The 25,907-nt window shown below is 38.3% G+C and overlaps 3 protein-coding genes across 3 annotated transcripts; 1 reads left to right on the plus strand and 2 right to left on the minus strand.

Moving 5' to 3' along the window:
- Window positions 1-9,557: 9,557 nt before the first annotated feature.
- Window positions 9,558-10,895, minus strand: LOC140149964 (uncharacterized). Its single transcript, XM_072171967.1, has one exon. The coding sequence runs from the start codon at window positions 10,893-10,895 to the stop codon at window positions 9,558-9,560; it is 1,338 nt and encodes a 445-aa protein (XP_072028068.1).
- LOC140149965 (uncharacterized) lies at window positions 10,895-11,728 on the minus strand. Its single transcript, XM_072171968.1, has one exon. The coding sequence runs from the start codon at window positions 11,726-11,728 to the stop codon at window positions 10,895-10,897; it is 834 nt and encodes a 277-aa protein (XP_072028069.1).
- A 2,873-nt stretch (window positions 11,729-14,601) lies between these two features.
- On the plus strand, window positions 14,602-20,696 carry LOC140149966 (uncharacterized). The gene is made up of 9 exons (XM_072171969.1): window positions 14,602-14,643; window positions 15,310-15,511; window positions 16,035-16,184; window positions 17,107-17,373; window positions 17,787-18,053; window positions 18,338-18,601; window positions 18,947-19,264; window positions 19,667-19,999; window positions 20,331-20,696. The coding sequence occupies exons 2-9, from the start codon at window positions 15,328-15,330 to the stop codon at window positions 20,651-20,653; spliced, it is 2,106 nt and encodes a 701-aa protein (XP_072028070.1). The 5' UTR covers window positions 14,602-14,643; window positions 15,310-15,327; the 3' UTR covers window positions 20,654-20,696.
- The last annotated feature ends 5,211 nt before the right edge of the window (window positions 20,697-25,907 follow it).

Raw genomic sequence — 25,907 nt, forward strand, 5'->3', positions numbered from 1 at the left:
CGAAATTTTGAGAGGGGCATTTATTTTTTGTGCTGTGTTTAGTACGTTCATGAACCACAGATGTCAAAGAACAGGGATAAAGACCTGGATCGTAATTCTATAGAATATTCATAGCATGCTGATTACTCGCACCTGTTAGATAAAATATCTTTGAAAAGAGCGGTTCCAGACATGCACAGGTGATGCGCAACCTGCTTGTAGTGGCGAATAACTATTGAGAAAATGCTATCAATGCAACAGAAATCCTGAAATATTCTGAGAGCTTATACTATTAAAAAAAAAAGACGGGGATTAGTTTAGCGTCTAGTCTAGGGAAGCAACAATACCAAAAACAACAATAATTAGAGTCATCGAAAAAGCTAGGATGATGAGTTCAGTTTGGAAGGATGAAATGGGGAATTGATGAAGTGGGGAATGTTATTTTGGGTTCCTCAGATTGCTCGTTCACATCATAAGTGATATCATCACTGAAACGCATCGCTCACTAGCACAGCACAGTTAAACATGAAATTACAATGGAAACATAACATGCAAAGGCAGATAACACAGATAAAAAAATTAAGAACTCGGGACATACCTACCGGTACAGGGACTTGAACCCCAGAAGCTCTCGCTTGTGACCTAAATAATAATCGAGTTTTTAGAATGTTAGGTGCATGGTAATTTTGTGTATTGCGTAAGTACACTATTAAACCAAAGTGTTGTGCTAAATAATACGGCTGCTCAGTGCCAGAAGTGGGTATGTGCAATAGCTACCATGAGTAGATGAGTACAATATATTGTGTGTAAATTACCAAATATTTACAGGAGAGCTATTACACTTACCCACTTCTGGCACTGAGCAGACGAATGACCAATGTTCCTGAGTTAGCGTCACACAATTACACCGTTATGTATCCCAGATGCGATATACTTTTATATCGTGATCTGCTTTATTGCAATATGAAAAAATCAAATGGGTTCTCACACCTGACGACTGAAATCAAAATTATTTGATATCAGAAGGACATTCTTCGTATTCAGAATGCAATTTGATATATGTATGATGTGATCTCATGTCCTACCAAAACTACTGTCCAAACGCTCATACCATACCAGAACCCTTAAACAGTGTAATTTCAACTTCCAGAATTAGAGTGTATGAGAAAAAGTGCCTTTATTGAGTAGGTTGTGGTCATTTCACCGAAGCATTACCTATCGCTTCTAGACATCTTAATCGTAATCCTGTGTCACGAAACATTTGCAGGCAAGCGTCTTCATGATTAACTGACTTGTCATGACACGCTACATGATAGCATTATCACTGCAATCAATAGGCACTCCACCTGAACCCGAACTTTACTAATACAAAAAGAAACACCATATACAAATTAGAATAAAAACAACATCAAACGCCAATACAAAAGAAAATACTTTTTCCCTGTCTGATTCCTTAGCGAAACAAATCATTTTCAAGTGGATCTCCTCTGTAATCCAACTGAACCAAAACACGAATGGAAAGGGAAATGAACACATTATAGAAATATTAATACTAATAAACATACGCAAACAATGTGAAGTAATACTGAAAACAATTTGGGTGGACACATTATTCGGAAAGGTGGACCAGATTACAAAATGGAGTTGTGGAAAGCGTCCTGATAAACAAATGTGGGACAGATAAAGTGGATAAAACAATCAAATCATTTCCTGAAATTTCAAATTTGTTTTAAAATACTAAGTTGAGGATCTAGGTGTAATTAAACGTAATACTGTGCATACTTGCACAAGAAAACGTTATTTTATTTAGAATACCGTAACATGATGTTCTATTCAAAAATGCAAATAGAAAGTTAATCATACATGCATTAGACTTTTATATATAGCGTCATCATGTCATAAATATTATAAAATATAGCACCACTTGGATGATAATAATGGCATACAAAATAACAATAACAACAACCACGACGTTTTGTTTCTCCAGGTGATGTAGACAGCTGCATTTGATCCTTCTAAAATTTGGCTCTAATCAGGAAAAACTACATTGGGTTACATCGCACAAATTAGACGTTTTACATTTCTATATTTTCTTTGTATTGTGATATTGTTGTCAACGGCATGACTTACGGTGTTATAATTTAACTTGGTAAGCAAATACACCAGAAATACATCTCAACAGAGGTATCCCATTATATTGCGTGGTGATGGGAAGAGTAAGCAAGAACTTGTTCAATTTAGCGTTTCAAACACATTTAACCTGTTTTCTGATACTACTGGAATACTAGCCGGGCAACCCTACCATTCATGTTCAGAGGGTGTTTCTGATACAATTCAAACCTGATACCATGCAAGTAATTTTGGCTATATGGTGATGAGGTTGTCATGTAGATATGGAAGACATGGAAGACATGGAAAACTATCATTGATCAAAAAAGTTGCATAATTTGCATATGAATATTTTTGAGGTATAATAACTAGGCCTATATACTGAGGTATACCCAATTCTGTGTAGGCGACGCACTGCTTCGGCTGCACAACACTTTAAGGTGTTAAACTTGTGTCTACTCAAATCGTGATATATAGGCTTACACCAAACAAAACCCCTGAAATGCGATTCCCAACCCTTGGTTACTTAAATTGTATGAATTTGCACAACTGTACAAATCTCTGCCAAATATTGTGTTTTCACCCATTAGCACCAATCCGACTTGAAATGTGTGTGAGGGGGGTGGCAATCGGCCTGAATTGTCAAAAAGTGGCTATAAAGAACAACAAATGTGTCATTTTGGCAAAAGGTGGGGGGGACACGTCCCCCTGTCCCCCAGGATTGACGTACGCCCATGTTTTCACTTAAAACTGTATGACCATTCCGAGTACATTTATATTTTGTGGATTAAACTAAGCCGATCAAAGTAGCGAGCCCGTCTTAATACTGGATATGAATGTGCACATTTTCGTATGATCTGGTCGGTTGTGTTAACAACCTCGAATATTTTCCCGTGTCTTTGATTGTCAAGGACATCAGAATGCAGCGGTATAACAGTTGATCAACAGGATTCATCGTCATTGTGTGTATGGCATATACCATCCTGTTCAAGCTTCCGACGTCACTCAACTTTACAACAGTTTCATCCTGATTGCAACGCGTGTACCGACATTTCGTGAAACTCATATTGACAGAAAGGTTTCCTGTTTTAAAAGTCAATATCTGCTATGAGTGCGCATTTTGTCATCGGTGACAGAATACCAAGGTCATTCAAAATCTGAAATGTATCAAACATATGCGGTAAATAGACAGTAAATATTGACAGAATATCAGGCTATAATTATTGGCAATAATATGCATTATATTTAAATATTATATTTTATTAGTTAAAATAAACACCTTTAGCAATGAAGTCTCATATTTTGCTTATTTTGGTTTACAGAAAGATGAATATTAACTGGCAAAAGTTGCCTAACGTTGTTCTTTTGGGAGAATGCAGCTATTATACTGCCATGTTAACCAGTGTACTTCGGTTATATTTATAAATACGCTTTTATAAATACGCAAGTGACTCATGGGCACGACATACCAAGACCAGCAAGCGTGAGCAAATCCTCATGCATTGACCACTATTCTCTCATCGCACGGAATCGCCATTGCTAGTGTGCGGACAAGGTTAAGCCGATTTTGAGGCGTTGCCACCGCAGCCATTATATTTTACGTATTCAAGTAGTAAATTGTATGAAGTTTTTAACGGGTTACTGGAGCTTATTCTACTATCGATTTTGCTTCACGAAGTTGTAGATCACTTTATATAGAAATAAGTGCAAAGCTTGTCAACAAATTATTAACGAATCGAACATGTGTCGATATATAATCAACTTAACAATTACATTTGTGAGACATATTTTAGTATACAGTTCTACATGCATGATGCTTGTATTGCTTTTCCAATCTGAAAATAATATCAGTGAATAGATTCATCAGGTTTGTATATCAAATCAAGTAGTAATTTGTGCTTGTCAAAACCAGTAAGTTTTTACTTACTAATATTTCGTCCATCTTGTCGGAGGACTTCATCAGATGTGAGCATCTGATCCACTTTCCCGGGAATCTGGCTTCCGGTTTTGAGTAGTCCTACTTCCAGTCTTCAAAAGTGGGTCAAATACGTGACTTAGGAAATAAGTACCTTCCTCTCTATAACACTGACCAAATTGTGCATACCCATTCCATGTCTCTCCACACTGACCAATATCTCAGTTTTAAGTCAGAACACCCTCTCCATCAGAAAATGGGTGTAGTCCGTACCTTGTTTGATCGCATTTACAGCGTGGTTACGGACGAAGCGGATAGAGCAAATGAAGAGAAACATGTGCGAGGAGCCCTAAAAAACTGTGGCTATCCAAAATGGGCAGTAGACCAAGTGAAATCAAAAATGCAACTTAAAACAAAACCAAGACCAAAAGAATGAGGACAAAAGCAAGGGTATGGTAGTGCTCCCTTATGTCAATGGAATTTCCGAGCGAGTTCAAAGAATTTTCAAAAAGCATAAAGTTGACACCGCTATGAAACCTCATCAAACCCTCAAAAAAATCCTGGTCCACCCCAAAGACAAAAGAGACAAGCTAAAAACAGGCAATTGGATTTATGAGATTGGCTGCCAAAATTGCGATCTCACTTATGTTGGCGAAACCTTACGTTTGTTTGGGATAAGACTTGCGGAGCACAAAGCGGAAGTAAAGAAAGCCAACGAGAAAAAGTTTACTCGGTCAGAACGTAGGGCATCCGAGCAAGAACAAACAAAGTCAGCCATATCGGATCATGTCGCAAGGGCAAATCATGTAGTCAATTGGGAGGACTCCAAGATACTGGGCAAGGAGCATGTCAGAAAGTCTAGAGAAGTACGAGAACCGATGGAGATCAAAAAGAGGGGGACCAAGACCACGAATAGAGAGGAAGGCATTTATTTCCTAAGTCACATATTTGACCCACTTTTGAAGACTGGAAGTAAGACTACTCAAAACCGAAAGCCAGTTTCCGGGAAAGTGGATCAGATGCTCACATCTGATGAAGTCCTCCGACGAGATGGACGAAATATTAGTAAGTAAAAACTTACTGGTTTTGCCAAGCACAAATTACTACTTGATGAAAATAATATGATGTACAGAGTTCATTTGAAAAAAATAAATACAATAACATAAGCATAGTTTAAGTTTTTACATGAAACCTCTGTATATACGTATACTATGAGTCAATTAAGACCTCATAAATCACTAATGGATTTTTTTACTAAACAATTTAATACATCAACAAGAGTATATATATATACATAAGATAATTATTGTACTGTTAAAGTTTCATTTCTAATTCAGACATAATTATAAGTGCTTGTCAGCAATCTTCTTGATCTCCTCGACAGTTGATACTTTGTATTTGATGATCTTGCCCCCGTCTTCCACCAGAATTGTGCATACCCCATTCCATGTCCACACTGATTTAGCCTTTTCAACGTGTTTTGCCATGTCTCTGGCCTCATTGTATATTGATTGGTTTGTTTTTGTGAGGATTTCATGTATTTCAATTCCTGTGCCCTTCAGTGATTTTCGTGATGAGATAACCTTTTGCCTAATGATATTTCTTGTGAACTTGACCTCAATTGGCCGTTAACGAACATAATTATACATGCATTTTCAAACGCCAGCAGAAAGAAATAATAATTCTTTATCAACACACAACTTACTTAATGTTTGATAACTTATTGCAAAAACTGGTAAACCGTCCCCAAGCAAAACTTAGTGTTCAAGCAAAAAACAAGCAAAAGAAAACTTACTGTTACGACCAATACAAGCTTCGTTATAATAGTTGGTGTTAAACTGACAAAGCAATTAATTGAACACTGTAATGTTTGTTGATAATAGTTTTGGTTAAGAGTTGTTCTATTTAGTTTGTACCCAATAGTTTTTGTGTAGAAAAATATGGTGAAAACATGATAAAGGAAATATTATATGGTCGGCCAGATGTATTCTTTATGCTTATATGACAGCCTATTCAATGTAAATGTCAGAGAGGCAGGGTAAAAGTTTCTTGAGTTACTACAAACTTCTATTCAATAATTTTGTGCAACAAGAGCTTCTGACAGCTCAATATACAAATCGCTTATATCTAGTACACAAACTAAACAACACTCAACAGCCTCTTCAGTATCTACTTTCAGGACTGTTGAATAATAAAAACTCAAGCCACTTTTCTGTTAATGTCCTGGTCTCAATATTGATTTCATGATACCTTGACAGTCAAGTCGATTTTACACTTCATGGTGCTCCTTTATTTATATTATATAACCTTGTATCGTTGTTGTGAAACTGTTGTTCGATGACCGAAAGGGAAGACTTACACACTTGTAATACCTGCTTTGTCGAATTAATAAGAGAAAACTGCCAACGCTTATCTCAAAAAGGTCTCCTCAAAATGTGACTAGTATGACGTAGACGACAAAAGCAACCAGAATGGAATTGTGTGTGTGTAAACATGATGAATACTATTACACACAGTGTTATACGTACTGCCAATAAATTGTTGGCCTTAGGCGAGCAATAATGATATTATGCTTGTGGTAAGAAATAATGAAAAATTATGTTCTTCAAGGTTGTAAGTTCGTTGAGAGTGTGTGAGATACAGACCTACGACGGTTAATGTAACATTTATACGCTGTGCCCTGGGGACGTAAATAATGAATCACTCAAAACACATTCATTTTATCATAACTTGATTTATGAGTTGTTTTGTCGTGAGAATATTATTCACTCAATACTTTCAATTCTAATAAGTATAAGTTTATAACACACGAGATGAATGTTTTATAAGAAAGAGCAAGTATCGTGAACAAATATCAAATAAGAGACGGCTTCAAAACTCAACCGCCGGTTGTTCTAAACATAATGGCAGTTGGTTCAACCGCCGTTAACCACCGGTTAACCGGGGGTCTAGTTTTGAAGCCGCCAGTAGTAATATAGACTTTTTTCGTGTTATAAATATTCATGAGCTCATGAATATTAATGCGGTCAGAGGTCACTTCCTGTTTGCATACTAATGAGATGGGCGTGGCTAGATTTACATATTCATGAGGTGGGCGTGATTAATTGGCAAATATGGCATAATATTAATGAAGTTTGAAATATTTCTTCGTGTAGTCTTTTTCGTGTAGTCTACAATCGCGTTGTCGTTAAATAGAAAATCTTGGAAAAGTATTATTCATATTTTTCGCACGAATAATAATGAATAATAACTGAGATTTGTATATCCCCGTGTAGCTCAGTTGGAAGATCTTCGTTTTGAAACATGCAATATAGAACATGATAAGACCGATTAAGTAACACGCCACACACCCTCACCACACGCACGTGAAATGCGTCGATTGCCCAGGGAAATGTGTAACAAAATGCGTTAAACTGTATCGACAAAATGCGTTGATTGCGTAACGAGATGTGTAACGCAAAATGAGTTGTATACGGTCTTCAAGTAGGCCTTTTCCCTCGCCATCTCCGGGTCCATACCCACCCTCTACATACTTCTCCTCATGACTTCCGTAGCTTCTTTACCTCTCGTACCAATCACGATAAGCCTCATTGTCTTCCAGTTCGTCGCTAGAAGACTCTTGGTCAGAGACCTGGTCTTCAACCTCTGAGTCGTTATCGTCGGAATCATCCTCTTCATCTTCTTCATCTTCAGGGTGTACGTGTCGCTCGTGTCTCTCAAGATAATAACATCTTGCCGCACAGGGAACAAGCGTAAGGTTTCGTACCGAAGGTATTCATGTTGACTCTTTGAAGGTTAGGCTCGTGATTGAACAAATTCATCAGGATCGGTAGAGTAAACTCAGTAGATAAAGTTCTTAGTATCTGATCCATAAAGTTCACTTACTTGTGTACGTTTCAACAACACCTGTTGTCTTTATCAACATATGATGAGTAGTGAATAAAACAGTACCATTTCTTTTTGCCGCCCTTTCGTTTTTTGCCGCCCCTGTTTTTGCCGCCCCTTCTTCTTCCGCCGCCCCTTCATTTTGGCCGCCCCTGCTTTTACCCCGGGGGGCTGGCGCCCCCAAAGCCACCCCCCCCCCCCAAAAAAATACGCGCATGGAAGTTGATCTTGCATGCTAGACGTTGATCTCCAAGATCAACGCTGGAACTACTAGGTACTACTACTAGTACTTCGTATGGTAGAATGGGTGGCACATCATCTGACCTGCTTGACCAATCCTCTCCTGGTAGCCTCTGGTTGATCACTACTATATGCATGTTTTAGTTACATTGCTATCTTTCATACTGGTTATATGAGTTATCCTACTTATAAAATATCAATTTTGTTCCATAAAACAGTTGTTACAGCATAAGCATAACCATAACTAACGTATGTACAGGAATCATATTTTAAAATTCAGGACACCTACCGTCATTAAAAATTCGTTGTCATTAAATGCCTACAACCAATACTTGAACCACGTAATTGCTACTCCAAATAAGTTGTGCCTTATACCTGTCACTAAAAATAACATCTGTATGAAACATTTATGATGCTTATATTATTGGTTAAAGTGTCAATGAATTGCTGCTTCCAATACATCTGTACGTGATTGGAATAATTGCTTTCATACAGATCAGAGACACTTGAAAAAGTCATCGCATATTACAGTTACCATCATTTGCTATGCTGGAATGCTATTTGCATGGCGTCTTTTATGGTGTAAAGAAGTACTTGCAAATTCTAGGAATTGTTTACTTGAACCATAAGGGTGGAATGTTAAGCTTAAATAAAGAAAAGGTGCGAAGACAAGGGGGAATCCGAACATTTTTAGTGGACGCGAGGGGGAACGCAAAATTGTTTGTCGACTTTTTTTTCTTCAAAATAAAATTAATGTGGTCCCTAGCTAGTTTTGTTGGCCGCTGAGACATAATGAGAGAGTTATCATGGAGACTTAAGTTGAGATTGCCCGAGTACCGACTGTGAACTCAGGTAGTACAGTGGTAAGACTCTGGATCGTTAATCCAGCGACCGGAGTTCAATCCCCGCTGAGTCCTGATTTTTCCTCTCTCAAAATTTTCATATGTCAGTTTGCTCGAGCCCCAAACACGTCATTTAAAAGTAGTAATATATGTGCAATTGGCAATTGATATAATGTAGAACAATTTAAAACTGATTCACACGAGCAAAAGTAAAATTTCACTTACGAGTGGAATTTTCGTGCCTCATCCGAGGTCACTTCTTCAGCACTGAGTTGGCGTAGTACTGGAAGACGTACCGCTACTCGGGACACGTGATCTGGGCAATGAACCCAAACCACTTGACCCGAGTAGCCTCTTGTAGGCGGCTGGTAGGGGGTGGCGTCCCTGATCTTTATTGAGGTCCGGTTCGGAGGCTGCGATGTACACCGCTTCCTTAACCCCTCGCTGAAACCACCTGGAATCGCTGTCCAACACCTTGACCTCTCCAGGGTCAAAGGAGTGTCTAGCAGATCTCATATGTCCTCCAACCGGCGAGGGCTCTCTTTTATGTTCGGAAACCCTTTTTCCGAGAGCTCTTTCAGTCTCACCTATATATTGTGATGGACAGTCTTTACATTGATTTGATAGATGGACCCCGTACGGTCCAGTGTCTTTACTTTGTCCTTGGGCGACACCACCATGCTCCTGATGGTGTTCGAGGGTTTGACATGAACAGTTACACCAGCACTCCTGATTTTCCTATTAATCGCTTCCGTCACGCCTTGAACGTAGGGTAACGAGACGTGACCTTTGGAGGGGGTGTCATGCCTGCGAGGTTTGGGGTCCCGTTTCCTACTACTCGGCGCAGTCCAGGTCCATTTGGTGTATCCGCATATGGACAGTGACTTCTTGACATGATCTAATTCTTTTTCAAGAAGAGTGCTGTCAGATGACAAAGTTTTTGGGCGGTGAGTCAGAGTTCTAATCACTCCTAGCTTGTGTTCCAATGGCTGATGACTGGAGAAATTTAAGTACTGGTCGGTGTGGGTACTTTTGCGATAGACACTGAAGACCAGCTTACCGTCAGGAGCACGAGTGATGAGGGTGTCCAGCATCGCGAGTGCATTGTTACTTTCAAGTTCAACCGTGAATTTGATGGATGGGTGTACAGAGTTCAGATGTTGAGTGAACGAATCTACCTCAGCTTTGTCCATAATCACCATAATGTCATCGACATAGCGCCCCCAGTATTTGGGGGGATTAGCACACGATTGAAGAGCCTTCTCTTCAAAGTTCTCCATGAAGAGATTCGCAATGATCGGGCTCACGGGGGAGCCCATCGCCGCACCCTCGCGTTGAACATAAAACTTGTCATTGTAAACGAAGTAAGTGGTTTTAAGACAGGTGCTCAGAAGGTCAGTAACTTGCTGTGGGCTAAGATCAGTTCTGGACTCTAAGGTGGTGTCCGCTGTTAACAAGTCCTTAACAATCACTAAACTTTCATCCACCGGAACGCACGTGAAGAGGGCTGTGACATCAAAGGACACAAGGCATTCATCGGGACCGAGAGTGAATTTAGACATCTTATTGACTAAGTCCTCACTGTTCTGCAGATGTCTTTCAGATTTGCCAACTAGGGGGGACAGGATGTTGGCCACAAATTTAGCTGTGTCATACGTAATGGAACCGCGACTCGCCACTATCGGTCTAAGTGGGCACGAAGGTTTATGGACCTTTGGAAGGCCATAGAACTTTGGTACAACAGCCATGGTGGGGTATAGCTGTCTGTACAACTTAAAGTCAATCCACTCCTCGTCTTTGAGGACTTTGAGTTGATCCACCAAGAGATTTTTATTCTTGGCAGTGGGGTCTTTCTTAATGAGTTCATACGTGTTCTTATCAGCTAAAAGTTCATTGGCTTTGTCTTGGTACGAGGTTTTGTTCATTACCACAGTGGCCCTCCCTTGTCAGCAGGGAGGATCATGATATTATTGTCAGATTTCAGATCACGAAGCGCTGCTCTTTCCTCTTTGGAAATATTACTGTCAGGGACCTTCGCATGTTCTAAAATGTCCACACAATCGAGTCTCAAGCGCGACGCCTCGTCCGAATCGTGCCCTATCAATTTGGTCGCTGATTCAACACCGGTGATGAATTCGACTACCGGGATTTTGATGGACTTACCGCGTAGTTGAGTCCCTTTGAAGCACTGACAACCCGATTCCGTTAGTTCTTTGTCTGACTTGTTAATCACCCATCTATCTGTTACTTCCTTATGCTCCTGCTGGTTAACTGGAACAATCGGGCGGTTTTTATCCCGTGTTTTAGTTTGTTTATCACTCGATGACAAGCGAGCAAATTTGGTTTGTTGACGTGATCTGCACTTGTCCCATTCGGCTTTGTGCGCATGTGCGACCCACTCTTTGACTTCCGAGTACGTCTCCATAGGCAACTCAGTAAACAACTGTTCATCTGTGTCCGCGATTTGTTGTTTGATGTTATTTAGCGTAGCATAGATCTGTCTGATCCGTTCCCCTACTAATTGATGTTGAGCCCTTTGTAAAATCCTTTCCGCTGTTACACCTTTCACTGACGATTTCAAATTAAGACTCGCCGGGGTCACACCGTGGTGTTTGCAATGTAAAGTAAAATGAAGGTGGTTCCTAAATCTGGCCGATTTTCTTTCCAGAAATTCCATACGTCTGACTAGTTTTGTCGCCATCCGGCCATGTTCGCTTTCGAGACGGGAATGTAATTTTAACTGCTGTGGCGTAGACATAATGTAGAACAATTTAAAACTGATTCACACGAGCAAAAGTAAAATTTCACTTACGAGTGGAATTTTCGTGCCTCATCCGAGGTCACTTCTACAGCACTGAGTTGGCGTAGTACTGGAAGACGTACCGCTACTCGGGACACGTGATCTGGGCAATGAACCCAAACCACTTGACCCGAGTAGCCTCTTGTAGGCGGCTGGTAGGGGGTGGCGTCCCTGATCTTTATTGAGGTCCGGTTCGGAGGCTATTGATGTTTATGAATTATGCATGCATGAGTCAGATGTGGGCGGCACCATACACCTGTTTTGTCATATGAATATGTATTTTGATTTCTTTCTTCTGTGAACGTGGGAGTGGTCTAATTTCAATAAATATGCATAAGCAGAAGCTTTTGATCTCATCTCGTTAACGGCTAGATTTCTGTAGATAAAATCTGCTCGACTCTTACTTGTCACAGGCTACCGGCTATGCCTGATAATGGAACCCAGAGGAAATAGAGCTATTTTAATATCAGATTTTTTTGGGCTACATATTTTCACAATCTACATTTATATACATTCTTATTTGTTTTATAAATTTGTATTTGTATTCAATTAGACTTACACTATGCACAGTTATGTTTTTAAATGTAGAACATTTAAAAAATATATGGTATTTATATAAATGCTGAATTCATAATAATTGGATTAGCTGAGGTACGTATGTTAATCATACGGAATGTATATTCATGTTGTTGATATAACGCAACAGCTAGTCTATAAAGGAAATATTGCTGGATTATGTAGTCATGTCAGGGGAAACTAACCCAGTTTTGGTTTTATTGCTAGCTTCGTGGAATGTAAAATGTATTATTTTTCGGTTTTAATCTCTGTAAACGTTTATCAAATTTAAGTTTTAAATTCATATAATTAGAAATCAAACATCGATAACATGGCAAATAATTGTTTTAGGTAACCCAAATTATTTCTGACAGAGTAAAGTTTATATATCTGATTTTTGGTGGCTGCTACAATTTGAGAACATGGGAAACAAATAACGAAACTATTATTTTGCTGCGCATGGTAAATTGAAGAATACATATTCATTAGTAATAATGTTGATTGTCAATACAATGAAGCTTATATATTGTTTTATTCACGGAGCTTCCTCAGATAATACCATTTTCAAACATAACTTATACTATGATAATTGTTTTTTATGCAATTTAAGTCAATATCTTATTTACTTCTTCATTTTGATTTGAAGATCCAACAGCAAATTATCCATTCAATTTGGTAAAGCTTGAAATAGCACCAGCGTTTTACGAAATCGAAACAGGAACTTCGCCACCATTTCGAAAAATTATACTTCTAACCCATCATTAGCAACTTTTCTATTACTTTCAACCGTTATTTGAAACTTTAGAGAAAGAGGAAATTGTATGTTTTATTTCTTTAATGGCGAATTTAATTTTGCAATAAAAAAAGCAATGAATTGGTCCTCATTTCTTTTTGCTTGATTTTAATTTAATCAATTAATGTTGTGTCCAAATACCTGGTGTCCCAAAAAAGATTACGTGTAGATTTATGAAAAAATCTACGTTAATAATGTTAACAAATATAAAGTGTCCTTTTTAAGTTCACAGATTGCGTACTTAGGCCACCATCCTGCGCAAGCTGTTTAAGTGACATAATGCAACACGAAGTTCATTACCACGATTACCACCATTACAGCCACCGTACATTTGGCGGGACAATTGAATTGGCCCAGCCATAGCATGGCATATGCATTATTTATTATTAATAGAGAATTATTAATAGAGAATAAAACTTGTTCAGTTTTATTTCAATAGTTCACTCAGAAATGTACAATATTTTTACAGTATATAACACAGCCGATTTCAACTCAACAAAAAAACAAACAAAGCACAGATGCAAAAGATTGTTATTAATTTCACTATGTTGATGACAGAAGACAGAGGGTGCAGGAATGCCTTCAACGTGTTTCGACCATCTTTCAAGTATCACCAACACTCAAGATTCAAGATGTTTCTTTGGTGCAATAAGATCAACCATAAGGAAAACTAGGAAAACTAAGATGTGCTGTGTTCAACTTCTGTTGTGCGATATTTGGATGGTTAGCCACTTTTGACACCCTGTCATCTTGCGCTCATAAGTTAAAGCCATAATGTGTGATTTGCTTCACAGCGACGCCCTCAATTTTACTCGGATTTCTACTATTTGCATAATTATAATGCCCAGTGGTGTACTAAAATACCACTTAAAAGACTAAGCCTGAAGTGCTTTAAGGGGGTACTACACCCCTCGATAAATTTGTGTCTATTTTTGCATTTTTCTCAAAAACTAATAAAACAGTGGTACCCAAAGTTATGTATATTATAGGGGCAAGGAATCCAATTACTACACTGGAATTTCAGTGACCCAAGACAAGCGATTTGTTATTTATAATAAGAAATAAGGTACCGCTATGATGTACCTCGTTTCCTATCATATATACTGAACCGCTTGTCTTGAGTCACTGAAATTTCAGTATAGTAATTGGATTCCTTGCCCCAATAATATACATAACTTTTGTTACCAGTGTGTTATTATTTTTTGAGAAAAATAGTTGCAAATTTACCACAGGGGTGTAGTACCCCCTTAATAACAGTACAATTTAACTTTTTATATTAAAACCGGGTCACGTAAGTATTCTCCACAGCAAATATAAAGTTTGAACTCAATTTATTCTCAAAGTTTATTGTCATTTAAATCTCGATGTAACCTCTTTTGTATGGTACCAAATTACTTTTAATGTCCTTCATCACTGTTTTTTCAGTTTCGTAGTAGTTTCACATTATGTGAGCAAGTGCTTGCTTTGTTTCAGTATGAGATTAGTTCCTATGCATATTGCATGGATATGTTACGTTTAATATTCTGTAAGCTTAAACATGTCGGTGGTGTGGGGTGTTCTTGTGGATGTGTGATGTTTGGGGGTTGTTGGTGTAGGGGTGTGTAAGATGGATGTGTTGGAGTGTTTGGTTTATATGGCAGGTATGGGGGATGGGTTGGATGTGGGTGTTTGGTTTGTATGGCATGTATGGGGATGGTTTGGATATGGTTCTTTGATTTGTATGACATGTATGGGGGATGGGTTGGATGTGGATGTTTGGTTTGTATGGCATGTATGTGGATGGATTGGATGTAGGTGTTTGGTTTGTATGGCATGTATGTGGATGGGTTGGATGTATGTGTTTGGTTTGTATGGCATGTATGGCATGTATGTGGGATGGTTTGGATGTAGGTGTTTGGTTTGTATTGCATGTATGTGGATGGATTGGATGTGGCGTTTGGTTTGTATGGCATGTATGCGGATGGATTGGATGTAGGTGTTTGGTTTGTATGGCATGTATGTGGATGGATTGGATGTAGGTGTTTGGTTTGTATGGCATGTATGTGGATGGGTTGGATGTGGCGTTTGGTTTGTATGGCATGTATGTGGGATGGTTTGAAGGTGAGTGTTTCTTTTCCATCTTAGTATGATGTCTTCATTGTTATATCTAATGTTTTGTATGAGTCTCAATTTATCCATATTTGTGTGACAGATCTACCTGTACTTTCTCATGGCTTCCGATGATATATACATGAATAATATGGCAACTGATGTAAGCAAAGACGTGGACGACTACCTGTACTTAAAACAGAATACGGAGCAAGCAGACGATGTCTATGATATTCCTCATGTACTAAGTGGTAACGAAAGTAAACCAGCTTGCTCCGACGCCATTGAATGGAAGAAAAGTAATGGTATGTATGATAATAGGCTACGGTACTAGTTATAATTGAATGAACCGTGAAATTATCAATTCCATTCATATTATTTATGGTGAAGTTGCAGAGCAAAACTAGACAAACATGTCGCATCCAGTTCCGTGTGAAACGCATACGTGGATGTTTATAAGAAAATCCTTAACCCTTGACTGTTTCATGTGATTCTAAGAGTACTACAGGGATTGACCAAGTATGTCATGTTAATATCATGACCTTGTTAGTTCTCCTTTACTACTATCTACGCAGTAAACATGTAAACGTGTAATCCGATTATCACCATGTTAACTGGATCACGCGTTTGAGTTCTGCACCACGATCGAAATGATCGCAACACAAAGTCTATGGCATGTATTATCAATTCCAAAAGGTTCGTGATCCAGTAACCAGGGAGTTATGTAACCACTTCGCTGGCGAATTGCAGTCCAGAGACCAGAATATCCACCTTTAAATACATAGCCTAATATAAATTTCAGGTGGTAGTTTTATTGATTCTATACAGATACTAGCAGAACCAATTCAAAGGGTATCTCTTGCTCGTCGAAGACATTGTGCTGGAGTATCGTAGTCGGACTCATAGTGATTGTTGTGAGCAACGGTATGACTGGCATTGGAGTGTTTGTCTGGCGTCAACATGCATGTCCTGGGAAAGGTAATAATTATATCTAAGTATATACCTTGTGTGCCCTTTAATTAACTTACCACGCAATACGCAAACTTATACAGTCCCTGATAAATAAAAACTACTATGGAAGCGCGGAGATTTAAACAGATCTTGTGCACTCGCCCACATACGCAGAACTTTGACGAAGAACCACGAATACCATTAATGCCTTTAGGATCCTTAACTTTGAAATAGGACGTACGCTTTTGAACCTTGTTTTAAATCCTATAGTGCTAACCCTGACTACCCAGAACCTCTACCAGAAAAAAGTGACCCGAGCGCCATGTTAAACTCGTCATACGACTGCTAAATGAACAGATTAAAGCCATATTATAACATTTTCAAACAAAATAGATTAGCATTTCTTTGCCATAAAATGTTAGCTTTTACTGTCAGATATATCCCCTTTTATTTTTGAGCCGAACAATTACGGCAAAGCAAAGAAAATTGGAATTTACTACCAGCGCACATGTCGCCAATACGTACCACTCCTTCGGCCATGTTATGGTACGACCCTTTGTTGTGTATATCACCGTCCGGCACGCCGTGTACGTACTGTGTGTTATGAACATCGTGTATGCGTTCGAGTAATAATTCCATCGTAATAATAAAACGCTGATTCAGGCGTTTTATTCAAAATATCGGATTTTGACAAAACTACACCATCTAGAGTCTTGATTTTTGCAAGGTATATTGGTTTAATAAAGTACAATATAATCGTGTGAAAAAAAGAATTTGAAAAATTCAGTGAGGGCGTCCTCCTCAGCAAATGTTATAATATGGCTTTAACGAAAAAATATAAGCATTGACGAAACTCGCATTGATAGTAAAAGTACAGCTTCAATGGTCTTTGTTCTTGTTTATTTGTTCTTGTCTACTAATGATATGATCGTCATTATTTGTGATACAGACCCAGTGGTTATTTGCCCCTGTTTGGAAACAGGTGGGTATAACAGCACCATTGTTTTGGGGAGCCCAGTCGTTTACAGCTTTCCTAACACTGGTGATGTGATCGTATCATATCTGAGGTATAATCAAGACACAGTAACCATTCCTTTGTCAACGAGTGAACACACCATAAGAAACTTCAGAGAGGGGTTGACTGTTGTGAATCTTACAGCTATGGATTCGGCTGGCAACATAGCGACCTGTAGCTTTAACTATACCCGTAAACCAGGTGTGTCACCTCTGTATGTTTCACCTAAATTGCTCAGGCAGTGGTCATAAACTTATTCTTTCATGTCCGCTTACGCCACTGAAATTGTTTCAATTTGCTAAAATATGAGATCTTGAAAACAAAATGATGTGAGTCTTGAAAAATAGTAGTGATATGAAAAAAAAATCATTGTCGACCGCCGTATGGTTCTTGCCAACGATTTACCAAAATCGAACCAAAGAGTGCATTCCTTTACACATTGTAAAAAATACAGTAAGATAAATCGTGCTTAAATTATACTAATATTATACTGTATTAAATTATATGGGTTAAAAAGGGATGTATTAGAGACTCATGTGAAACACATCAAATGCATGAAGTAGAATATTTGTACCCAATAACAAGATGCTTTCTCATTTACCTATTCGTCAAAGCTCCGGCAGTAGTTTGTCCATCTGTTCCTAAAACTGAGAGTAGCACCATTCAGTTTGAAAGACCAGTTCTCAAAAATTTTCCTCATGATGAGTTGGTACACATCACCTACTTCAAGAATGGTCTTGCAATAGCTTCATTTGCAGCAACAACACAACATCATGATTTGGAGGGGTTTGACGGTGGAACCACGCTGGTGACGACACTGGCCAATGATAGTTATAGTGGAGTTGTTGCTTCTTGTGATTTCAAATACTACCGTGTTCCAGGTACTGTAAAGGCTAGACGTTTCAATTTTAATCGCAATGTCAATAGAAATTTGTAGCAAACTTTACCGATTTGGTGAGCAGGAGTATAAATAATGGCAAAATAAATTATTTAAAATTGATGCACGGAAAATAGGCAAACAACAACACCATTTAACAGAAGCAGTTATGTGAAATGTGCCTCTTTCGCTTTATGATTATACCGGACATAAACTGGCTAAGTCACATGCATCTGCAGCTGATAGAAATTCCTTATTATATGACAGTTTTATTTATTACCATTTCAGGAGTGCAATGCCCGGAGACGATAAGTTCCTCATCCATGACATCAGCATCATTAACCTTTTTACGCCCAGAAGCAAATTTCATGGTGATAAGTCCATACTACTATTCAATAAATGGGGAACTGATTCGCATAATTGCACCAACTGAAAAACACCACCTCATCGAAATTCCAAGAGGAAAACCAACCAATATAACACTTTCGGTTGCTGGTGAATTAGGTTATGGGGCTGTTTGTACTTTTATTGTATCTGTAACAGGCCTTGAGGGTAACTATATACATGTATTTCAAAGTTTAAATTTATTAAAAACTCATTAAAAGCCGCGAATTTGTGGAATAAATACATGATAGGAAATAATGCTTCACGATGGTTGGAAGCATTTGTTGCTTTCTTGTTGGTCATGTAAACATAATTATAATCCGTACTTTTCGTAAGCTATAAAAGCATTTTGTTTTTGCAATGTTGACGTGCATGGTAGGGTATTTGTATAGGAGTTAGAACAGTGGATGGGTACAATAGAATGGTAAATTTTTAGATTATTAGCACTGGGGTTAACGAGTCAGATATATGAGCACCATATAAATATAGCCTGATGGCCTCAATTTCCAACAGGTTCCCTGATGTTAGTGAATGGATTGAATCGATACCAAGGACGTGTAGAGATTTATCATGATGGAGTTTGGGGTACAATATGTGATGACGGGTGGGGTGCACAGGATGCAGCCGTAGTTTGTCGTCAGCTGGGACTACCACATGAAGCTGCTGAAAGTAAATCTCTAGCTTACTTTGGGCAGGGCTCTGGACAGATGTGGTTAACTAGCGTTGCGTGTTCCGGGCAAGAAAGTCGACTAGGCAGCTGCAGTCACAACGGATGGGGAAGTGTAGGCTGTAGCCATCAAGAAGATGCAGGTGTCATTTGCATTGGTGAAGGTATGATGATTTCCTGGTCTATTTCCTCCCCTGAAAAGTTTAATCCATAACATAACATAACAATCAGGACTTATATAACTCGCAAACGCAAAATCGGTATCAACTCAAAATTTGAGAATAAGCTTTTTCGTGGATATCTACTGGAAAATGTCATAAAAAGAGGATGCTAGGATCACGAAATCCTCCTTTAAGTCCATGGTTCCTCAAATTTATTATTAAAAATAGCTGTTCAACATTTAATCTATAGCGGGCTTAACAAATTCTAACCGTGGATGCAGCTTCCCGATGGGAAGCATTTCATTTGGGTAAAATATGAGTGTTGCAACTTTATAAGCACTCTTAAATATCATAATTTTGTCAATAAACCCCTTCTCATGGATAATTGATATCATTCTTAACCAGACACCGTAGAACCAGTTCGTTTGGTCGACGGCAGTAATTCTTATGAGGGTCGAGTTGAAATTTACCACGACCAGGTTTGGGGCAGCGTATGCGACGCGTATTGGACTACTGAAGACGCAATAGTAGTGTGCCGCCAGCTAGGGTTACCGTACGGTGCTGTTGAAGCTCGCGGAAGCTCTCAATTTGGACAGGGATCAGGACAGGTGTGGCTGGATCAGATTAGTTGTGCAGGATGGGAGAGTTACTTAAATAATTGTACTCACGCAGACTGGGGAATAACGTCTACGCAATGCAATGATCATAGCCAGGATGTAGGAGTCATTTGTAAAGATGGTATGACAATCGTTGCACATAAAATACGTAATACTAATACAAATGAAGTATGCAGTAGAAGTATTCAGGTGTTTGTAATAACTGGTAATACCACAACGCATATAACGTTGATTGATACAAAAAGATTGAAAATTCTGATCCACAGCATTTAGTTAAAAATACATGGCCTATATCATTTTCCATTTGGCAACTTTTACCACTGCAGCCTTCAAATAGATAGGATGAGAAAATGATAGAAGTAATAAGAAGGGAAAACTATATGGTGTGTGAAAGAAAGAAGTTGTTCAAATATCTTTCTAGTAACGTAATACATATCATAATTTTATAACAGGTACAAATTACATCCGTTTGGTCAATGGCAGCAATGGATCGGATGGCCGAGTCGAGATAATGCACAACGGAGAATGGGGTTCCATATGTAGCAACAATTGGGATCTCAATGACGCAGTAGTCGTATGCCGACAACTTGGACTACCATTCGAGGCTGCAGAGGCTCCCGTCAACGCTACATTTGGTGAAGGAATAGGCGAAATATGGATGGATAATGTTCATTGTGATGGTTCAGAAGGCGGTTTGAGTGAATGTGGGCGAAATTCTTGGGGTAAAAACCATACTTGTGGACATCATCAAGATGCCGGTGTCATTTGTAAATAATCAATTGACTGGGTCGTGGGTTTGTAATTTTTGTACAGCGCCATTATATTACCAGAGTGCTGATCCAGTGTATGGTTCACTATAATTTTCGAGTTTATTTGCTTTAAGTTGACGTTATTTTAAATCTTATTTTTGGTTTGTGTTATTTCGTTGATATCAAGGTTGATAATTAAAATCTAGTCAACTGGAGTTACTATTTTTGACTGGCGACGTTCCACATCCTATCCTGGATGTGAAAAGTCCAGTTGACTAGATTTTAATTATCATCCTTGATATTTTATGTACCTGAATGACTGAGAATATACACAAATATATTTCGTTGATATATTAAGCTGGCCATGTTTTTGACTGAAAACTAATCTGTTCATATATAAATATATCAAAATAATCCTTCCAAATTGAAGCTACTGTTGCAAAAAATGAGGTTTTTGGCGTTCATGGCGCCATCAATGCGTCTTCAATTTCAGACCGACAAGTTAATTTATTATAATAATTTAATTGCGGACGTTGTTGATGTCACTTTATTACTTAAAATATTATCGCTTGAAATCAACCTATTTTGTAAGATCTATTCGTTAGAACGCCTGACGTTGAATCATTTATTATATTCAAACCCGATGGGTTCGAGTCCCTGACCCTTCTTTTTTTCTTCCCTTTCTTTCTTTCTTTCTTTCTTTCTTTCTTTCTTTCTGTCTTTCTTTCTTTCTTATCTATGCCCGTGGAACGGTGGCATAGATATTGTATTTGTTGTGTTTAGTCTTCAGGTTCTCCTCCTCCTCCTTCTTAAGACCAGTCCTTTGCACTCCTCTAGCTCAAGAACTAAAGTAGCCTCGGGCCCCATACTTGGTACAATGATAGCCCATGACCCCTAGAAACATCCTAGGGTATCCCCGACCCCAGAGGTCAAAGGTCATGGGCTACAGGGGGCAATATGTGTAATTGGTCTCCCATCCACTCAGGAGGCCAGGACCAACGAAATGTTCAATGTGTATGAGGGCAGCAGTGGTCTCCCATCCACTCAGCAGGCCATGACCAACGAAATGTTCAATGTGTATGAGGGCAGCAGTGGTCTCCCATCCACTCAGGAGGCCACGATCGACCAACGAAATGTTCAATGTTCATGCAATGCAAAATAGCGGCAAATGGTTGAATTCATACTGTTTTTAATAACGTTTCGGATATAAAGAAGCTGTTTTGAACGATGGCAGTGGATTGAAGTATGTTTTGTACTTGTTTATTTGTATACTTGATGCTTCAGTGTTTGCCGGGCCGTTTTGCACCCGTAGGCCTATACTTTTTGAACTTCTGATATGGCATGCATGCATGTATTGATAAAAATATCGTTGAGAGAGTGTGGGCCAGTCTGGTGGTGTTTTAGAGAGAGTGCGTTATAGTGGAGTATAAGAGAGAGTTAAGGCTTGGTGGGGTATTAGAGAGAGTATGGGTCAGCCTGGTGGTGTTTTAGAGCGAGTGAGTGTCTGGTGGAGTATAAGAGAGAGTGAGGGTCTGGTGGGGTATTAGAGTGTGGTCCAGTCTGGTGTACGTGTTTTAGAGAGAGTGATGGTCTGGTGGAGTATAAGAGAGAGTGAGGGTCTGGTGGGGTATTAGAGAGAGTGTGGTCCAGTCTGGTGGTGTTTTAGAGAGAGTGATGGTCTGGTGGAGTATAAGAGACAGTGAGGGTCTGGTGGGGTATTAGAGAGAGTGTGGTCCAGTCTGGTGGTGTTTTAGAGAGATTGATGGTCTGATGGGATATAAGAGAGAGTGAAGGCCAGTCTGGTGGTGTTTTAGAGAGAGAGAGAGAGTGTATAATGGAGTATAAGAGAGAGTGAAGGCTTGGTGGGGTATTAGAGAGAGTATGGGTCATCCTGGTGGTGTTTTAGAGTGAGTGAGTTTCTGGTGGAGTATAAGAGAGAGTGAGGGTCTGGTGGGGTATCAGAGAGAGTGTGGTCCAGTTTGGTGGTGTTTTAGAGAGAGTGAGGGTCTGGTGGGGTATAAATGAGAGTGAAGGCTTGGTAGGGTATTAGAGAGAGTGTGGACCAGTCTAGTGTTATGAGCATTACATGTATATCAAATGAAAGTTTAAAACAAGGGGTTTCACATGGTGCTCACCAAGTTTTCGTTTGTGAATAGGGGAAGGGGGTTAGGTGTGGTCATCACGGGCATAGATATTCGTGTTTGGTCAAACACAACTGTGGTTTCTAGTTTCTTTCTGTCTTTCTTTCTTTCTTTCTTTCTTTCTTTCTTTCTTTCTTTATTTATTTATTTATACTTCCTTTCTTTTTTTCTTCATTTCTATCTTTCTTTCGTTTGATTTATTAGCTGACTGATTGATTGTTTTTTCTCATTATATGGTAGTTCATAATTTTGAATCTATGTTTGGAATACTTGTACATAATATTTTCCTAAATACGATTTATAAATATATATTTTTGTTGTTTTTGTTGTTGTTGTTGTTGTTGTTGTTGTTGTTGTTGTTGTTGTTGTTGTTGTTGTTGTTGTTGTTATAGTAATTACGGTAATCGAGGATTAAAATCGCACATTTGCCAGATTATAGGTGCGTGGTCTAGTGGTACGCTTCAAGGCCAAAGGTCCGGGTGTGATTCCCAGTTCCGTCTCATTATTATTTTGTATCCTGGCGCGATCTGAGTTCATCCTATTCTACATGCTGTTTCTATTATAATCAACGCCCCTAATCAAGCACCTGAAAAGAACGAAAATTTACTAACCTTAAAACAGTAAACCTTTACTAACCTTAAAATCAATCCTTGTCATTTAGCTAGTAGCAGAATCGGAATTTACGTAGTTTAAGGATATTCATGGCTGTATCTTGTCAGATTACACATTTTAAATTTTCTGCTTTGAAATCAATTACATTCAATGCATTTCAACTGAGAAAGTTAGACACGTTAGATGGCATCCAAAAAAATCGGCAACACTATGGTATTTGGTGGTTGACAAATGCGTTTTCAAGGACAAATTTCCTTCCACCAGTTTGCGTAGGATTTTCGTAATCACTAATGTTACTTAGGGGGTTTATATTTCACTTCCAAGACTGTCATGCTTGTAAAGTGCAACCTGATAACGTGACAAAATTATACGATAATTACAATCCAAGATATACGGTATTCTTGTGAGTATGGCATGCAATTATATACAATTGGATTTGTTGCTGAAGTGTTACATTCATCCAGGTAATATACAAACAAGGTTGACTTATAGACTTCAACACGAATTTATCCTCAAGCCAAAGACAGACGAGAAAAAGAGATTTTGTGAAGCTTGTATAAAACGAGTGTCTCATCAAGGTGCCAAGTTATATGTCATCAGAGGTACGGTCATCGATTGACCTGCTTTTTCATGTTGAAAAGGTATCATATCTTCAATCAGATTATACAGGTTAATATTTACCAAATGTTGTCAAAGTAGTATATTAGGTTTTCTCGAAAAGCAAGTATACTCTTCATTTTGATCTTTAATAGAAGAACTGATCAACCTTGTGGAAAACATACAACTATTGATGGCGCTATACCACGTTTCAGAATAGCTCTGTTTATTAGCCAATTTCGTCTTGAAGAGATCCCAGAAACGAAACGGATACAAGGATTGCTAGTTTAAAACAACACGACTGCAGGAGAATTACCTTTTGCTGATACCTTAAACTTCTAAATTATATTTATTATATTATATGTTCACTTGTGGTAAATAATACTTAAACAGGTTTATAAGAACTGGTGAATTCATTATATATATTTGCCATGCCGTACTTCTTTCATTTGGAAGATAAGTAAACTGAAGTATCAGATCAGGAATCTTCATCATGATAATAGAAAAAACCATAATTGTAAATTTACTCATGCTCATAAAACCTTGACGCAAAATCCCTTTTTTCTTCCTACCCTTCTTCGAAATATACTTCCTTTAATATATAATGGCACTTATTATTTTACCATTAAGTTGAGTGATGCATTAAATGAAGCAATAAGTGGCAACTAATGAGAACGTGTGAGACGAGAGTATATCACACTATACAGGTCCCTTAAGATACGTCAATCTTCATTAACAAAAGTTTCTAATGCAGTACGGCAAATAAAGGTCGAATCACTAGCTATATACGAGTTGAGTTGTTTTGTTTTTGTTTAATTTCTTGTTGCTATATAGTATGATTAAGGAATATCTTTAAAGCACACCATAAAACACTTTTCCTGATATAGCCTTGATTGGTAGTCTTTTTAATGGATCACATTATTTAGGCTGTTAAGGGGGTATTACACCCATGCCCAATTGTGTGCTTATTTTTGCATTTTTCTCAAAAATTATAGGGCATTGGGAACAAGTAAGATATGTATATTATAGGGGCAAGGACTACAACTACTGCACTTGAAATTTTATTTCAGCACATACAAAAGTTGTGGAGTTACAGTTAAAAATGAGGGATAACCAATATTTGATCAATAAATCAATAACTACTTGCTTTGAGTTGCTGAATTTTCAGTACAGTGGTTGTAGCCCTTGCCCTATAATATACATATCTTACTTGTCACCAATGTGCTATAATTTTTGAGAAAAATGCAAAAATAGACACAAAATTGACCAGGGGTGTAGTACCCCCTTAAGTTTACTTTTTGCAAAATACGCTATCGCTTTAGAGTGCAAATTAGAGAATAAAGGTATTGCTTTTAGTCGCTGTCGTGCATATATCGTCTCATATAACACGGGTGACATCATTATTTATAGTAAATCAACGAGGCGAAATCCGAGTTGTTTTACGCCAAAAATAATTATGTGTGTTATATGTGCACGACAGCGGCTAAAAACAATTTCTTTATTCTCTAATTTGCACTGTAAAGCGATAGCGTATTTTGCAAAAAGTAAACTTAAGGGGGTACTATTCCTTGATTATCATTCTTCAACACTTCAATTCAAATACATATATACTATATTTTAATCAAATTAAATCCTACATTTTACAAGGAATTACCTAGGGTTTAGAATCGATCAGTCCCGTTGATGCTATGCACCTCCGATTGGTTCAAATAGCGCGTATTATATACTTCATTAATATATTCTTATTCATTGATTGGTTAAAAGTGGATCACATGACCAAAAATAGTTCTACCATCAGTACTCCTATCCTATCCGTATCCGATTGCAGGAATTTTCTTAAGTGTTAAAGAATTGTCAATATAGATACACAATATTATTTTGTTTTGGCAATCTACCCAGTTCATTAAATCGACTGACTTTTAAAGCAGAC

Source organism: Amphiura filiformis, chromosome 4 (assembly GCF_039555335.1).
Source record: "Amphiura filiformis chromosome 4, Afil_fr2py, whole genome shotgun sequence".
In the NCBI taxonomy this organism is placed as follows: Eukaryota; Metazoa; Echinodermata; class Ophiuroidea; order Amphilepidida; family Amphiuridae; genus Amphiura; species Amphiura filiformis.

What these genes read in the sequence shown, in the direction of transcription:
- LOC140149966 (XM_072171969.1), top strand. Translation starts at nt 15,328, where the DNA reads ATGGCTTCCGATGATATATACATGAATAATATGGCAACTGATGTAAGC. An exon ending in ACATGCATGTCCTGGGAAAG is followed by an intron (nt 16,185 to 17,106) that starts GTAATAATTATA and finishes TTTGTGATACAG; the next exon opens with ACCCAGTGGTTATTTGCCCC. An exon ending in TGTCATTTGCATTGGTGAAG is followed by an intron (nt 19,265 to 19,666) that starts GTATGATGATTT and finishes ATTCTTAACCAG; the next exon opens with ACACCGTAGAACCAGTTCGT.
- LOC140149964 (XM_072171967.1), bottom strand. Translation starts at nt 10,895, where the DNA reads ATGAACAAAACCTCGTACCAAGACAAAGCCAATGAACTTTTAGCTGAT.
- LOC140149965 (XM_072171968.1), bottom strand. Translation starts at nt 11,728, where the DNA reads ATGTCTACGCCACAGCAGTTAAAATTACATTCCCGTCTCGAAAGCGAA.